Below are 18386 nucleotides of genomic sequence, written 5' to 3'. Positions count from 1 at the left end.
GGCATAACAACTAAACATCAATTATAATAAATCAGCATTGGCTAGGATTGCTGAACAGGCTGATTTTCTTTTTTTGTGACATACAGCTGAAGCATTTTCTGCAAGATCCACTGTAAACACTGCAAGTTGTTGCTGAGAGATTTTTGGAAATAGAAAAGTTCAGAAACCTTTCCCTGTTGCCAGATTTTGGGGGACCCCAACACTGAGACTTTTTTTGTGTCAGGAGTGACTTGAGAAACTGCAAGTCACTTCCTGTGAGAGAGATTTGGCAGTCTGCAAGGACGTTGCCCAGGGGATGCCCAGATGTTTGACCATCCTTGTGAGGCTTCTCTCATGTCCCTGCATGGGGAGCTGAAGCTTACAGAGAGAGCTCACCCGCTCTCCCCAGATTCGAACCGCCTACCTATTGGTCAGTAGTCCTGCTGGCACAAGGGTTTAACCCATTGTGCCACTGGGGGCTCCAACACTGAGCTAAGGGATGCCATTTGGAGTCTGGACCCACAGGTTAAGAAGCAGTGGTGTATACTTTCATTTCTTGCCCACCTTCTGCATTGAAGTGTATGCATGTATGAGAAAGTATCTATAAATATAGTTCCACATCTGGGTGTAACATTACATAGACAGCTCCCTCAGGCTGACATAAGAGGCAGCCTCGGGGCTAAAGAAATTACATTAAAGGGCTTCATTTCACGCAATGAACTACAGCTGTGAACAGGCGTTTTCTCAAGATCCAACAAATGTAGTCTTTCCCCAATGGAGTCAATTAGAAAGTAGGATACAATGTTTACTAGCAGGCAACCAGCATGAAGTCTAAAAGCCTTTTTTAACTTTTTTTGTCAAGCAGGTTTTGGCCTAATTCATATATACCCCCACATCAGGACACAGGAATGCAAGCCAGCCATACAGCATAAACGGCAGGAGAGCAGCTTCAGTCAGAGGCAGCTTTTATTAAAATGGGGGCGACATCTAAAAGGATACAGTACAAAAAAATTTGGTCCAAGGGGAGAGGGTGGAAAAGAGAACCACAGAACATAAAGCGTAAGAAGAGGGAGCAGTTAAGAACAGCTACACTTGCCGAGCCAGTCAGTCTCTGAGCTTCCTTCATCTATACTTGCCCTGAGAGCCTGTGGCAGCTACGTAAGGCACCAGGGTTCTATTCCCCAGCACCACAAAGCAAGGAAAAGGAAGGGAAGGGAGGGATTGGGGCGAGGTCTTTCATGTGGCAAAGACAAGACGAGTCGCTCACGCTCAGCTTGAACACATGGACACAGAGGGATAGGGTCGCCTGAACTCCTAAATTCATAGCAATCCCTTGCCTCAATGTCAGCATTGGAAGAGGAAGCGGGGTTGTCAGTTACTTGATTTTTGCAACTAGTGTCAATACAAGCAACTGGGACCAGTCCAGCTGCATTACAGTCCCTGGAATCAATCAATAAAAAGACGGAGCTGTATCCTGAATGCCTCCCCACCAGCGGGTACCCAAGACCAAGAAAGATGTGTCAGAAAGGATGTGTTCATCCCACTAAAAATCCCCTCCCCCCTTGTTTAAACGTTTACTCCAGAAACCTGCTCTGTGCCAATTCGGTGGCAAAAGGAGAGCAACTTTAGTTTGCATATGCCCTTCTGCCAACTTTTGCAGGTCTAGAGAACAGAGGTGACAATAGTGGGGTGAAAGAGATATAGTATTGGCATGGAAAATGTATCTACTTTCCTGGAAATGGATTTTAAATTATTAATGGGGGACAGGAGGGCCCAATATCTTAGCTGGCAGCTTTTCTAATCATCCCATTAAAGAGACACTAATGTGAAAGACAGGTATGACCCCAGTGACCCTGCAGGCTCCTTGCCAGCTTTGCAGCACTATAGTTTTCAATGAAAAAAAAGCCAGACAAAAGGGGAGTGGGTGGAAGATATTCAATTATTTCCTAACAGATGCATCTGCCTAATCTGTTTAAGAGGCCAGAAGTTGTACAAGATTTGCTGTTTCCTAGACCCTGCAGGAAACCAAAGGAGCCCAGACCTGTGCCCACCTGGCAAAATTTAGAACTGAGGTGCAGAAAAGCTGTCCACTCCTCCACTTTGGAGTGAGGCCAGGGAATGGGGCCTGAGGGACCGGCAAGGAAATCCTGAGCTAGGAAGACTCTGAACTGAAGCTGTCTGAAATGCAGAAGAGCTTCAGCTAGAGCCAGGGCAGGAGAGCTCTGGGGCCCAAGAAAAGGCAACCATCAAGGACAGAGGGCCAGGCAGAAATACAAGAGCTTTAGCCTGGCTGTCAATGTCGCCCTCTCCTCCAAGGAGAGGACTGGAGCAGCAGAAATATGATGTTGGGGTTGGGCGGGGAGGGCAGGGCAGTAGTGGTAGGTTCTGTGCTGGAGTGGGAATTGTATAGGCCTGAGCAGTGTATCCCTGCAGTGTTTGGTAGCCAGGAGTCCTGCTGGCGAGGGAGAGGCAGGCCTGTCTATGTGTTACGGATTCCCAAAGCCTGTTCCAACTCTTGCCGTCTCTGCTGAACCTGTAAGAAAAGTCAAAATGACAACATTAGTGTATGTGATATTTCTGGGCAGGAGAGACAACCAGTAGATGCTAACTAACCCTTCGTCCCTAGAGAAGAAAGACGGAGGTTCTAGTCCTAATAAAGTAGTAATACTGAAGGCAGAGGTACTTCTGATGAGACAGGACTCTTCTTTCATCCCAGTACAGAATGGAATAATCTCTAAATGCTTAAGGTCAAAACAAGTTGAAATTGTACTTCATCTGCTGGCATGTTAGAGATAGGATTATTCTCTCATACCAGAAGCGACTTGCAGTTTCTCAAGTCACTCCTGACATGAAAAAAAATATCTCCAAGATGAAATATAGTTTTTGTCTGTAGGATTGAGTCGGGACCAGTGCTCCGAATACCAGACCTTGGAGTGGCTGGGCAAGTTAGGCTGAAACCTCCTGAACAAACTGAGGGAGGGGAAAATATTTCAAAAACAAGAGAACAGGTTTCTCTTTGTTTACATGAGAAATACAAGAGAACAATTTACCTTTGAGTAAAAGTATCTGCACACAGCTTCTTGAGCCCATGGTTGGAAATAGAATTCCGCTCGGCGCTCTTCTTCTGGGTTTCCGACAACATCCGTCATAGCCTGGAGGTGAGTGGAGAAGGACTGGTTATTCCTAATTCTTTGCTTCCATGAACCAAGGCTGTAAATGTCCAATGTAAATTCTAATCTTCCAGTTTGGCCTGCCCTAATGTGATTCAACTGTTCCAATCAGGCCTGACCAGAATAATCAATGGTCACAGATGATGGGAGTTAGTCCCAAAGATCTGCACTGCACCAGATTGGAGAAAGCCACTAGGTTTTGCCTTGGAAGCCTCCTGTGGTCTCCTGAGCAACCTCCTAAAATCTATACTTCATGTGCTTCCTACCTTCAGGTCTCGGCACTGGGACTGCAGCCAATCATTGATGAAGCCCTGTGGATCTCTGGCAAAGCTCAGCATGAACTCCCTCTGAGTCTTCAGCTGGTTAATAGTTTCTATGGTCTCATGGATCTGAGATGGAGAAATACAGTAAAGAAACACTAAAAACAGGTGATGACTATATATATAGCACTACAGAGATGTAGTTGAAAGACAACATTTCCAGCATCACCTGAAGGGCCACATTATTCCCATTGTGGTTCTGTGATCACATTATACCTCTTTTTCCTGGTAACTATTTCACCCTTGAAGGAGCTGGGGGTGGCAACGGCCAACAGGGAGTTCTGACATGGGCTGGTCCATGAGGAAGCGACTGAACAAATAAATAACAAATTTCACCCTTTCTCTGTTATGGTAAGATTTGCTCTTTGTTGCCTTTTCAGCAGTGAATTCCTACCATTCTATCAAATGAACCCATTTGTCTAAAGACCTTGCTATTTTAATGGCCTCAGAGTAAGGCAACATTAACCTCATCTCAGGCTTCTTCATGGGATCAAAGCTACCAGGGATTAGACATGAAACCGAATGAACAAAGCATCAAACAAATGAAACAAAAATCCTCTTAGTGCTTTAGAACAAAGATACAGGGCGTTTCAAAATGATGGGCCCAATTTCAAAGAGTAGATCTCACAGTTAACATATCACAGTTACACAAATAGAAATGGTTCAATTAGCCAAAAATAAAAAGAATTCTGCAAATGAAGAACATCTTATTAGATCTTACACTGCGGGGCATCATCTTGCGAGTGACTGAGGTAGGGGGTTGTTTGTGCACAGAGAGAGGCATTTAGAAACAATAATAAGAAACTCTATGATCCACCCTTTCAAATGGCAAGAGTTTCATTCATAAGCGATGGTTGCAGAGATATCCAAATTCAAATTAGGTCCATCTTTTTAAAACACTCTATATATGGAAATATGTGCACATGGAGGGGTGTGTGTGTCTGTGCATGAACATTTAAGATGTTTTTGCAAGACAAAACTGGAAATATGATTAAGGCTGAAATTTCAAGAAAATTTACTATAAATTCCATTACACACTGTGTAGTTTACTTTGTGTAAGTATGTCTACAACTATCTGTGCCTGGAGCAGTACTTATGTTAATGAAAACCACTAACACAATTACAATAGTGTAAGGCTGGCCCAAATGTGTCTCATATCCCTCCAGGCGCCCTCACAACAAGCTCCTTCTTTTCTGGATATGGTGCTGGACCTTTCCGCTGTTGCCCAGAGTCAGACTCCTTCCAACCAAGAATCTGCTTTATTTCAGCTTTCAACGAATAACTGGGCAACCTTCCCAGGGGTTCTAAAAGGCTGCTACAATGCCAGCAATCTGAATCCAGGTCAACCCCAGGCCTGATCCAGATACCCACAGGGATTGTGGAAACACAACTTTTTCACTTGCTCTTGAATTCTCCTGCAGTTACCTAAGCTCTTCCCTGTAATGAAAGCATGTTCATTAACCCATGCTTTTTTTTAGCAAGCTAAAACCAGGTATTTTGCTTGCTGTTATAAAATGCTCACACATGACATTGGCTAGCAAATGATTTTACAAAAATACACCAAGAGTACATTAAGGAGCCAAATCAGAATATTCAATGCTGTTTTCATCATGCACATTGGTGTAATGTTGTTCATATGCAGAGTAACCCAGAGCTCTTCATTTCAGGTACCCTTCCCAAATATTAAAAGGCATTACTATTTTCTTCTTTTTTGCACCATTTCTGCTGAGTAATGCACATTATTTCAATTGAGTTTAAAGAACTCTTGTATCTATGACAGCCAAGAAACAACATTAAAACCTTCCTATTAAAAGACTGGTAAAAGAAAGGTTTACTTCTTCAGCATCATTGATGTTGCAGTTAGGACACAATCTCAGTACAAAGGCCACCTCTAGCAGCTCACACCTTGTTATCCAGTGCAGCTATCTCTTGCTGGCTGGCTGTGGAGAGCAGGAAGGAATTCATTTGGGTTTTCAAGGTGTCATCCACTTCCACATCAATATCATAGCAGGCAGTTTTCTTCTGATCATTTGGATCGACACTAAGGAAGCAAGACAGATGGCTGGAATTAAGGGTTTGGTCAACAAAACACTTCTAAAGCACAGCTGGAGATCATGGGAAGAGTCAAAAGCCTCCCAATTTAGGACATCTAGTGAAACACATGGTACAACTTGGATCAAAGCTACAAACATGGATAGTAATCTGAGAGTTCATACTGTAAGTATTAAATTTGTCAGATGACTTTTTTTTACTGTTTTGCTACAACTAATGCAATTAGAAATATCCAAGCATGATTAACATTCAAAGTATATTTTCTAAAATACAACCCCCCCCCCCCCCCACAAGGTGTTATAAAATGATGCCCCCAATTTCAAAGCAGTATATTTCATGATGGCAACATGTTACAATTACACAATGTTAGTTTAATGAGTAACCAAGTTATCAAGTTTTACTAATCATTTTGATCAAGAAGCAAATATAAAAAACAACTCCACAAATGAAGAATATCTCATTAGGCCTTATATTGCATATGACTGAGGCTGGGGCTCTTTGTGTTGGGAGAGGCATCTATGGCAATAATTTAAAACCCTATGCTCAATCTTTCAACTGATAAGAGTTTCATTCAAAGGCAGTTTGGGGTTGCAGAGATATAGCAATCTCAAACTAGGCTCCTGTACTATTTTAATTGAACTGTGATTCCGAAAACAAAGACTCCAGCTTCACCTGATGACATGATTGATGATGATTGGCTCTGGAGGCATAAGCAATGCATGAAGCCTCTGGGGGATCTCCGAGAACTTCATTCGCGGAGATTCAAATATCTGCAGGATAAAAAAGAGAAGTTGAGGAATTTCAGAAAGAGTGCAATATTCCAGGAGGAGCTGTTGTTCGCCCCCTTTGCCTTTACCTGTTGGAGGTACTTGTCACAAATAACATACTCCCTCTCATGGGGGTCTTGCAGCTTGTGGGTCTTGATGTATTGCCACAGTGCTTGGATGATCACTGGGCGTGTCTGAGTGTGGATCCCTAGGAGGCGGGCCAAGCGCGGGTCCAGTTTGAACTGTGGAGGCTACAAAGAAAACATAACATTTCAAAAGGACAAGATCACCATTTTTATTATCTTCACTTTACGACGGATCTGGACCAAATTTCAGTGATACTATCTAACATTCCAAAACAAACAATGCCTTCTGCTAATAACCCAGGCATTACCAGGTCCCTAAGCTAGTCAGTTATAATTGTTAGAATTCAACCCCACACTGCCCAAGTCTGCAGTCCTCAATGAGTAGTAGTTAGTTAGCTTTAGAATAGGCTGAGGGAATTCCTCCCCCGTGTCCTGAATGACCCTCAGAATGTATCTAATTCTTCTCTCTGTTTCTGCGCTCATTCTGATTGTTTATGTAGAATGGATCCTTTGTAGGTGCATGCCTTTTGTCTCTGACTTGTACTTTTATTTCTTAAGTGTGTGCTGTGTGTCTTGAGATTGCTCTCTGCTTGTGTGTCAGGAGAGATGTAGTGCTTAGAGATTTTCCCCTCTTTTTGGAGCCTAGAAGAGATGGGGTGAGTTAGTGTAGCTCAGACCCAGTTTTTTTAAAAAAAGTTAAGAAACCGAAACTCACTGAAGAAAAAAAGTTTCTATAACCACTCTGGGTCAGATGGAAAACAAATGATTTCAGTCATTGCTTGTTTTACACAAATACACACTAGACCACATATGTCAAACTCAAAGGCCTGCGAGCCGAGTCTGCCCCACTATGTCATTTTATGTGGCCCTTCAGATGATGGACTACAACTACTGTATTCCTCATCATTAGGCATCATGACTAGATGATGATGGGATTTGTGATACAGTAACATCTGGAAGCCTGCAGTGTGTTCTGTTTAGTCAGGAGAGTGTGGTTTGAATTAAGATACAAGGCTTGTGGATATGATATCTGATGTTAAAATGTCCTTTAGCTTTTCCCAAACCTCAGCACCACAAGTCCAGTTGGGCTGCAATTCCTATCATCCCCAGTTGGAATTGCAGATCATCAAAAGTGATGGGAGTTATCATTCAACAAAATCTGGGAATCCAAATTGGGTAAAAACTAAAGAGCACTGACCACCATGTAAAAAAATTATAGTTGGCCTTCTGTATCCACGGATTCTCCGTCCATGGATTCAGTGGGCATTTGAAGGCTGTAATGGTCCTTGATGAAAATGAGTGTGACAACCCTGCATTAAATTATATAAAAGAATCAATTCCCCAATAAATATGGAAAGTGGGATATTCTAAGAGGTCAAAGAGATGACCCACAACCACCAACACCTCTCTATTGGTCCTCATGAGGAGCTCCTCCCTACCTGGTAGTCCAACATCAAGAGGACAGTACAGCGCACATTCACATCCCCAGGTCTTTTAACCTGGAAACCGTCTGTCTCCTGGGTGGTAGCAGTCCTGTGCCACTGAGATGAAGAGAAAGAGGGCAAGAGGGATCAGGGAAGAGGCAGACATTCAGAAGCAAAGTCAAATGCCAGTGTGGGAGATCCAGTTTTGGATGAGATGACCTAGATTCTTTCCGGGACCCTATTAGTAGAATTTAAAGCAGGCCCTTAAAGCACAGAGAATTGTGACTGAAAAAAATTATAGGCCATAATAGTGTGAAGCTGTCAAGTTACAGACTGCCTGGAGTCCTGAATTTAGAGGTTTAAACAAAAACAACAATAAGTGAAAAGGTGCCAAGGCTCGTTTTATACTCCTTTTCCTTGTTATACTACAGCTGTCTTACTCTGCACAATCTGGCCTGAATGATGCATGCGAGACGGGCACCTTACCTCCACCAAGTGATTGTCTGGGCCATAGAGGTCCTTGTCCAACTCAATCACCAGAGATTTGAAGAAGGACGAGAACTTTCTCTTCTGCTTGGTAGCATCATACTTGGAGAGAGCAGACTGCAAGAAGAAGAGTGAAGGAGAAAAAGTAATATTTCAAAACAAAACTGAAACACAAAACATACAACATTTAAGGTGCATAAGCTAAAGCAAAAGGGACATTAATTGTTTTTGCCGGAGAGAGTGCGTTTTCACCGAGCCAAAAATCATGCGTCAAAGGAACTGTCAGTGTCTTATAGCACCATCTTCTGGCACAACTATGCAATGTTAATGAAGAGATCCTTCTAAAACTATTAAATGATAATGACATTTGAAAAGGTCAGAACTATTTTAACTTCACATCAACTTCATCCCTATTAAAATCTAGATATTTTCTAAACTAAGAGCAAAGTCAAGGACTCATTTTCCTAAAGGCCACCAATACAAACCAACTCTACCGCCATTTATATCTCATCTTCCTCTCAATAAAGGCAGTTAACACTATATATATATATATAAACAGTGCTTCCACTGCTCCAAGGATGAGGACAGAGTCCTGATTTGCTTCCTCCCAACCTCAGCAAAAGCATGTAAGCAAAGAGATTTCCTAGTGCAACAGACCTGATAAGAGGACTTACTTGAATCCAGAATGGTGAAAAGTTATATGTCAACTGCTATAAAAATGTTGTTTCACTATTAAGCGAAATGCATTCTCATAAGCCATCTTTTCTAGACTAGGAAGACTACTTCATCTTCATAGTCATCCTCCATCTTATTCACTTCGAAGAACATTAGGCACTAATACCTCAGCACTGATACATTTCTACAGGCAGATATGAAGATGCCAATTTCTTCCCTCACTTACGTCTTCTAATAACCGTCCTTCCACTCGAAGCTCCCAGGAGGCAACAGTACCTTCCCCATCCTCTGCATCTGACTTAGCTGGGTTGAAGGTGTTGGAGATGAAAATGCGCAGCTTCCGCTTTTGCTAAAAGAGAATGATACCCAGCACAGTTGTTGTGAAACCGAATAAATAATCTCAAACCTTACCACCATACCTTCAATCTCAAAGAAAACAATCTCCCCATAAAAAAGGACCCATGCTCTTAGTAAGTTATCTCTACCCTGGCAAACTTTACCACATCTCCTTGAGGCCCTTCCAAAGCACTCTGCTTCGCTGCACGCAGATGCTGTTCTGAAGCCTGTGTTTCCATGCATTCAGAAAAAGTATGGCAGATTTGTTTCTAAAAGGTTGTTCAGATGAGAACAATATGTATACATAAATTCAAACACAATGTTTACCATGTGTATGGAATTTTAGTTTTCCTTTAAATGGGATGAGTTAAAAGCAGGCATTACACTTCCTTAACACTATGACATTCCTACCAGATGAAAACTAGAAGTGTACAATTCGGCCAAAAGGCACGCCGTTTCAGGTTCCATTGCTGGCTGAACCCTCATTCTGTTTACCAGGAAGTTACTTAAAAGGGAAGGGGTGTTTCTGTTTCATTTGACAGAGATTCGGCCCATTGGCTACAATGGAAAACTTCAAAGGCTCAATCTCCAGCCATTTTAAGGCCTATCTGCATGAAACCTACCTCAGTTTGAGATCCCATTTACAACTGCAGGCCTGCCAAGTTTCAAAACAATTCATCAATATACTGATTTTTAAAAATTATTTAGTTTTAAACATAACATTTTTTAAAAAAATAAAAGGAGCCCCGGTGGCGAAGTGTGTTAAAGCACTGAGCTGCTGAACTTGCAGACCGAAAGGTCCCAGGTTCAAACTCTGGGAGCGGCGTGGGTGGCTGCTGTTAGCTCCAGCTCCTGCCAACCTAGCAGTTTGAAAACATGCCAATGTGAGCAGATCAATAGGTACCGCTCCGGCGGGAAGGTAACGGCGCTCCATGCAGTCATGCCGGCCACATGACCTTGGAGGTGTCTATGGACAACGCCGGCTCTTCGGCTTAGAAATGGAAATGGGCACCAACCTCCAGAGTCGGTCACGACTGGATTTAATGTCAGGGGAAACCTTTACCTTTACTATTTTTAAAAATAAGACAAATCGCAAGAGAGGGTTCTGGGAATTGTAGTTGCCGGTTGTGTCCATTCTCAGCCAATCAGAACATGGCCAATCAGAACACCAGGCCTTTTATTGGCTGGGAAACACAAAGAGAAAAAAACTTCAATTCCCATCATGCTCCGAGAGGAACTTTTCAATGGTCACCCAATGCAAGTTCCCAGGGCCCTCTCTGGACAAGAAGGGAAGTTTCCAACAAAACATGGATGAAGGCTGCTTCTGCCAGGAAGACGAAGATCGCAGATCCCCTGCCTCAGATATATTGTGGACTTAACTCTTTCCTCTCCAGAACTTGACGTGAATCCATTTTGCTGGGCTTTTCAGCTCCCCCCCCTCCTCATTCTGTTTTTGAAAATTATAAAAAAAATGGCCCACCAAAACCTACAAATCTTTTCGTTAAGAGTGATTTAGGCCCAACCCTAATGAAAACCCATCAAAAGTGAAAGCAATGGCCAGGGAATTACACTTTCTGCCCCACCTAGGCAGATCCTTTATCTAGGCACTACCAAAATATTGCATGAGAAAACTACAGGACAAATGATTCCCATATAATTTAACTGGTGTTCACAAATGATTTTGAAGATCAGAAAAAGGGAAGTCTTCTTTTTATTGGGAGCTACATTCCCAAATTGAGGGATTATCATACTGGTGATGGATAGTTCAAAGGCCGGAATGAGAGGGTTTACCCCTTTCAGCCCTCCATTTCTCCCCCTTTCTCTCTAGACTGCACACTGCCAGCACTGCAAAACGTTGGCTGAATTATGGTTAGAAGGCATCTATCTCTACTGAAAGTCCAATAAGAAAGAAGTACTGGATTAAGGAGAACTGGATGTTGGGGAAAAAATGAGAATTGTATGGTGAAGAGGAAACTGGATAACTAAATAGTGAGAAAGAAAGAGACAAAAGGGTAAAGAAAATAAAAAAGAACCATCATGCATTGGGCAGGGAAGCAGAAGTTAACTGTAGGCAGCTGCACAACTGGTAGGAGTCAGCACATGCCAAAACAATCTAACTAGAAAAGAAAATCTAAGTTTTCCAGAGAAGACTACTGCCTAAAACTGTGTCCCAAAGAGCGGAAAGAAGTATCATGGCATCTACTCTACTTTCCTACCACTACTGAGCTTGGCTTAATTTCATAATGCAGTGGGAAAGACACAGAGACCCGTCCTGTGGTTTTATGCACACTCTCCTGTTACCTTAATGGGCCGTTTCAAGGCCTCTTGGATATCCAGGCGCTTTCTCATGATGGTCTGGTCCAATTTCCTCTCAAAGGCCAACAAATCCATATATGCCTGAGACTCCGGTACAAGCTCCCGGATCTAGAACAGAGCACAGCCAATCAGAAGACAGCTCTTTGCTCTGGGTATCTAAGATGTACCACGGATACCTGGCACTTCACTTACCCGCTGAGGTAGAATCTTATCTGCCATTTTCTTCTTCTTGGCACTGCACAAAGACAAAAATGGGAGGATGGTGCTAAGTCTGAGCCTGCGACTGCCAGTATCCTGCATATACAGTATATTGCTGAAGCAAAATTCCTGCTGGGTTCTTTATGAAGGGACACTGATGCCTTCTGCTGCAGTGGCATCAATTAATAGTATCTGTCAATTGCTTTCATTTCCAGTAGTAAAAAATTACAGACATATTAAAACATTACTTAACAATAGATTAAACAAATATAAAAACTAGATTAAAATCACTTTAAAAAAGTATACAAAGCACCTAAGAAATCAGATAGTCCCTGTGTTAGTTTTGGTTTTTTGTTCTGTTGGGAAAAGCTACATTGAATGTAATGCTTCCTAATATGTCTGCCTTGGTCAGATGCTTATTATATTAAATTTATTCCACATCCACATGCTAAAGAGATCTAACATATTCCCTGAGCCTGTCATGATTTGTGAGGACAAGGAACAATGGGTTTACATGCTTCCAGGTGAAGACATGATTGCACAGTACAGGTATGGAGGGTTCAGGGAGAGCAGAAAACAGAATGATTTCACTGTGCAAATACTGAGGTCCAAACTTGACAGACAGATCCGGCTAGAGTGGACTTACTGAAATTATGATATTTATACATATATTGACTCACTATCGGAAAAAAATGAACCCATGTGCCTAATTTGATTTGGAAAATCAACTAGGCCCATACTGCCTTAACCTCTCATTTTGTAGCTATTGCCACCCCATCGTCCAGCTTTAAGATCAGGGTACTGAAACACCAGTATAGGGTGTTTCAAAAAGATACCTCTTAAAAGAAGTCTATAACTGGCTTTCCACAATTTGGTACATTATACTACACCTTCCATCATCCTATTCCATTATAGCTGGACAATGGGAGTTGCAGTCCCACACCTCTAGAGGATGCTGAGATGGGAATGATGATCCAGCTCCTTTGCTACCAGGTTTATAAATTGTGATTGTCCAGCTTCAACTATCCTCCTGAATCCTCAGCATTGTCCAAGCAGGTGCATGGCATACATGAAAGGAGGTTACAGGTCAAAGATGAGTAAATGCCTCAGTCAGGCAGTAGGTATGATGTGTGCAAAGAATGGAGAAAAAGCGCTTCTTACTTGTGATTACGATTCTGCACGGACTGCTGCTGCACTTGCTGGATCTGCTGAGGGGCTGGCCTCTTGCGAGACTGGTCCATCCCCGACTGAGCCATCCCTGGTCGGACTGAAGGGCTCCCACCATACCCTGGAGGCCCCATTGCAGGTCCTTGAGGGTTCATGCGGCTACCAGGCAGCATTCCGGGGCGCTGGGAAAGGAGGATCACCAGAGTGTTCAATCAGGAAAAGCACTGGTTACTCTACAGCAAAACACCTTGGGTTCATCTACAGCAGACATGGGCAAACTTCGGTCCTCCAGGTGTTTTGGACTTCAACTGGCTATTAGGAATTGTGGGAGTTAAAAGTCCAAAACACCTGGAGGGCCAAAGTTTGCCCATACCTGATCTACAGTGTAGAACTCACGCAGTTTGACACCACTTTTAACTGACATGGCTCCATACTATGGGATTCTGGGAGTTGTAATTTTATAGTTCTTTAGCCTTCTTTGCCAAAGAGTGATGATGTCTAATCAAAATAAAACTCCCACAACTCCAAAGTATGGAGCCAGGATAGTTAAAATGGTGACAAACTGCATTCATTCTGCAGTTTCATCAACAATACTTTTATCCTTAGTTGCAGAGAGCCTCTATCACAACTGGTTTATACAAGAAGCTGACACACAGTAATTTCTGGAATGTCAAAATCTGTTCCTATAGGTTATTTTTCCCCTTCTTTCCAAAAATGTAACATTTCACAGAGAGTTCTCTTTTCCTTTTAGGCTGGAACGTTGCCCATGAGGTATATGCTTTTGGACAGGGCACAGGGAGGGTTTCAGTAGCCATTTGCACAATGTCAGAGATCTTCCCAGACAGCTTTCAAGCTCCAGGAGGGGATAGTGCTGCTTGTAGGTGGAAAGAGAAGGATTCAGGGTTGGCTTTGTTTTTCAGAGGGAAGGAAGAGGAGGATGGACTGAGGATATACCCTGTTATCCTTCCCAACAGAGACAAAAGAAGTCACACATTCATCTCAGGACTGATTTCTCTCTTCACCCCCCTCCCCTCAATAAGCAGCACCAATGACAGGCCCTCCCAGGATTTGAAAGCTGATGTGGTGGGAAGAAGGCATAAAACTTCACAGCCTATGACAGGCCCCCTCAAACTGCAGCCCTCCAACTGTTTGGGCTTTCAACTCCCAGACGCCCAGCTAGTTCAATGGTCAGGAATTCTCGGATTTGGAGGCCCAAACACCTGGAGGGCTGCAGATTGAGGGTGTCTCGCTTATGTTCTGGTCTATGCCCAGCCACAGCATGCTGCTCCTCCATGCAAAGAAAGTCACTCTCTTCCCAACAGTTAAGCATCCAGCCATGCAACTCTTACTTTACATGCAAAGTAATAAAAAAACCTTACTAACTGCATAAGACAGCCTTTAGCTTCAATATCTTTTCAGCACCTCTGGGTCCAGAACCCTCACCCTCACCATTATTATTATTATTATTATTAAAATTCATAGAATCCCAGCATCATAGTTGGAAGAATCTGGGGCCCCTTCCACACATCTGAATAAAATCCCACACTATCTGTTTTGAACTGGAATATATGGCAATGTGGACTCAGATAACACAGTTCAAAGCAGATATTGTGGGATTTTGTGTCTCGATATTCTGGGTTATATCGCTGTGTAGAAGGGCCCTAGAAGACTCTGCAAGGACCATCCAGTTCAACCTCATTTTTCCATGCAGGAGCACACAATCAAAGCTCTCTTGACAGATAGCTATCCAGTCTCTGCTTAAAAACCTCTGGAGGAGCCTTAATAAAATGTAAAGTTTTTTTTCCCTGATATTAAGTCTAGTCTTGGCTGACTCTGGGGGCTGCTGCTCATCTCCATTTCTAAGCTGAAGAGCCGCCGTTGTCTGTAGACACCTCCAAGGTCATGTGGCTAGCATGACTGCATGGAGTGCCGTTACCTTCCCGACGGTGTGGTACCTATTGATCTACTCACATTTGCATGTTTTCAAACTGCTAGGTTGCCAGAAACTGGGGCTTACAGCAGGAGCTCACCCCATTCCTCAGATTTGAACAGCTGACCTTTCAGTCAGCAGGTTCAGCAGCTCAGCGGTTTAACCTGCTGCGCCACCGGGCCTTAATAACATTTATTTATACCCTGCTTTTTCTCTCCTAAAAAGAGACATAAAACCTCCAAAAAGGCCAAGAGCAACACAATACACAACATGAACTGAAAACATTGAAAAATTAAAACAGAATTAAATGTAGAATGGTTACATTAAAAATAAATAGCTATGGCCTAGCCATAGGCAAAGAGGAAATTGATATTAACTTAACATCTCTAATTCTCTTATCTGTCTTATTCAAACCGATGCCAGAGAATCCTTACATATAGATATGTGAGAAATGTTAACGAACTGTAAATATAATAGAAGCCCCAATATATGTATCCTGAGCATCACCTTTGCAAAAAAACCACACACACACACAAAGGCTGAAGGCCCCTCCACACAGCTGAATAAAATCCAAAATTATCTGCTTTGAACTTGGATATATTGCAGTGTGGATTCAGATCACCCAGTTCAAAGCAGATGGGATTTCCTGCCTTGATATTCTGAGATATAGGGCTGTGTGGAAGGGCCCTGAGAGCGATGATAACGGCACGGAAATAAAAGCTGATCACAGGGTCCTTCCACACAGCCCTATATCCCAGAATACCAAGGCAGAAAATCCGTCATTATCTGCTTTGAACTGGGTTATCACACTCAGATAATGCGGGATTTTCTGCATTGATATGCTGGGATCTAGGGCTGTGTGAAAGGGTCCAAAGAGAGCAAAGCCACAAAAGGCCCTCTGGCCCAGCCCCGCCCTGGATCCCCTCCCCCTCCCCTTTAAGACCCTTGTGCATTTTATCCCCCGCAATTCCCCCCTTCGAAGGCTTCATGCTCACCCCGGAGTCTCTCCCCACTCGCCCTTGCAGCCTCACCCCCATATTGCCCTCTCTTTCAAGAGAGCCTATTATCCCCCCTGAAAGGATGGCGCCCTCTTGTCCTCCTCCATCTTTCTGGAATGGCTCCCCCTCCTCCCCCCCCTCTCCCTGCCGGCCTGCTAAGCCCCGCCCACTGCAGTGCAGCCTCGGCTCCTTTCGCAGCTCCCTCAGGTGACGTCATCACCCACAAGCCCCGCCCCTCCCTGGCCCCGCCCCTTTTCCCCTCCCAAGCCCGGCCGGGTCGGTACCGGGTAGGCAGCGCCGGGCAGCGGCGAGCGGTACATCCCTTGCCCCGGGGCCGGGCCCATCCGCACCGGAGGCCCCCCCGCAGCGCCAGGCCCCAAGGGTCCCGCTCCGGGCCCGGCTCCGCCGCCGCCGCCGCTCGGAGCGACCGCCTGGAAGCCCGCCCGCGCCGCCATCTTCCCTCCCTGGGCAGTACAAAGCGCGGAGGGAGGCGGATGTCGGCTCAGGAGATGGAGCGCCGCTCCACCATAGAGGCGCCGCCCGCGGGCGGGTAGAGCGCCGCTGCCTGGGGAGAGAGAGGCAGGCGGAGGAGCGCCCCGCGGGACTGCCCCTGCCGGCCGGCGGCCTGCCATTGCAGCTTGAGTCAGGAGCGCCCTGCTTTGGATGGGAAAGGATTGCTGCCTTCAAGGCCACAGCTACGACTGCATTCTGTGACCAGTGGCCACCAGGCAGCGGCACATTTGGGCCCTCCAGGTGTTTTGGATTTCAACTAACAGCCTAGGAAGGGAACACCCTGCTAAGATAACTTGACATTAGGTAAAGGATTTTCCCTCACATAAAGTCTAGTCGTGTCCCATTCTGGGGTCCCCCGTGGAGTAGTGGGTTAAAGCCTTGTGACTTGAAGGTTGGGCTGCTGATCTGCAAGCTGCCAGGTTCGAATCCCACCCGGGGAGAGCGCGGATGAGCTCCCTCTATCAGCTTCAGCTCCATGCGGGGACATGAGAGAAGCCTCCCACAAGGATGGTAAAACATTTTTTTAAAAAAAACACCCGGGCGTCCCCTGGGTAACGTCCTTGCAGACGGCCAATTCTCTCACTCCAGAAGCGACTTGCAATTTCTCAAGTCGCTCCTGACACAACAAAACAAAGCTGGGGGTTGGTGCTAATCTCAATTTCTAAACCAAAGAGCCAGAGTTGTCCATACACATGTGGCCGGCATGGAGCACTGTTACCTTCCTGCCGGAGCGGCACCTGTTGATCTACTCACATTTTTATGATTTCATTGCTGTGTTTCAACTTGTGTTTTATTAATGGTTGTTATTTTATTTTATGTCTTTTAAATTTTCATTTGCATGTCGTTTGGTACTTGATGTTATTGTACTTTCGTTTTTGTATTTGTAAGCCGCCCTGAGTGCCCCCCGGGGAGATGGAGGCGAGGTACAAAAATAAAATAATAATAATAATTATTATTATTACTATTATTTGCATGTTTTCAAACTCCTAGGTTGGCAGAAGCTGGGGCTAACAGTGACAGCTCACCTCACTCCCTGGATTTGAGCTTGACATTAGGGTCAGTGTGTTAAAGCGCTGAGCTGCTGAACTTGCAGACCGATTCAAATCCAGGGAGCGGAGTGAGTGCCCGCTGTTAGCTCCAGCTTCTGCCAACCTAGCAAACATACAAATGTGAGTAGATCAATAGGTACCGCTCTGGCTGGAAGGTAACGGCGTTCCATGCAGTCATGCTGGCCACATGACCTTGGACGTGTCTATGGACAACGTCGGCTCTTCGACTTAGAAATGGAGATGAGCACCAGCCCCCAGAATCGGACACGACTGGCCTTAACATCAGGGGAAACCTTTACCTTTACCTAAGCTAGAAATGACTTACGGTGTTCAGTTCTAGATCCATGATTGCTTTCATTGAGGCACCAACCTTCTCATGGAGGATGTGGTTATCCATACCTGCTATCCATGGTGGCTGTGTATTGCCCACAGGATCAGAGGGAATAAGTCTCAGCTGTATATCTCTTGCTGGGAAGCATGGAGGAAGTGTGGCATTGCACATTGCTTTTCAACTACATCTCCCATCATCCACCACCACTGGCTCTTCTGGCCATTCAGCCTCTGATGGCACAGTGGGTTAAACCCTTGTGCCGGCAGGACTGATGACTTGAAGGTTGGGTTGCTGACCTGAAGGTTGCCAGTTCAAATCCAACCTGGGGGAGAGCGCAGATGAGGTCCCCCTATCAACTTCATCTTCATGTGGAAACATGACAGAAGCCTCCCACAAGGATGGTAAAAACATCAAAACATTTGGGCGTCCCCTGGGCAACGTCCTTGTAGGCGGCCAATTATCTCACACCAGAAGCGACTTGCAGTTTCTCAAGTTGCTCATGACACACACACACACACACAAAACTTGTCCTGATGGGCCTCTTGTCTTGGCTTCTCAGGGCCAGCAAACTGGGCACTCTGGGGCAGGC

General features: G+C 44.5%; 1 protein-coding gene across 3 annotated transcripts; it reads right to left on the bottom strand.

Annotated features, from left to right (window-relative positions):
- Positions 1–927: 927 nt before the first annotated feature.
- On the bottom strand, positions 928–16378 carry smarcd1 (SWI/SNF related, matrix associated, actin dependent regulator of chromatin, subfamily d, member 1). 3 transcript variants are annotated; one of them, XM_062970952.1, is made up of 13 exons: positions 16189–16378; positions 12971–13158; positions 11804–11846; positions 11597–11719; positions 9186–9308; positions 8285–8401; positions 7814–7915; positions 6378–6539; positions 6194–6291; positions 5375–5510; positions 3416–3538; positions 3030–3131; positions 928–2512 (listed from the first exon to the last, which is right to left on the bottom strand). In XM_062970952.1, exons 1-13 carry the CDS (start codon positions 16357–16359, stop codon positions 2459–2461), a joined length of 1542 nt encoding a protein of 513 aa, XP_062827022.1. In that variant the 5' UTR covers positions 16360–16378; the 3' UTR covers positions 928–2458. The 3 variants fall into 3 exon arrangements, with proteins under 3 accessions (XP_062827022.1, XP_062827023.1, XP_062827024.1); XM_062970953.1 differs by lacking the exon at positions 16189–16378 and adding an exon at positions 15902–16060; XM_062970954.1 differs by lacking the exon at positions 16189–16378 and adding an exon at positions 15938–16034.
- Between the last annotated feature and the right edge of the window lie 2008 nt (positions 16379–18386).

The sequence above is a fragment of the Anolis carolinensis genome, chromosome 2 (genome assembly GCF_035594765.1).
Source record: "Anolis carolinensis isolate JA03-04 chromosome 2, rAnoCar3.1.pri, whole genome shotgun sequence".
Lineage (NCBI taxonomy): Eukaryota > Metazoa > Chordata > Lepidosauria > Squamata > Dactyloidae > Anolis > Anolis carolinensis.
This window is presented reverse-complemented; position numbering and strand designations above follow the sequence as displayed.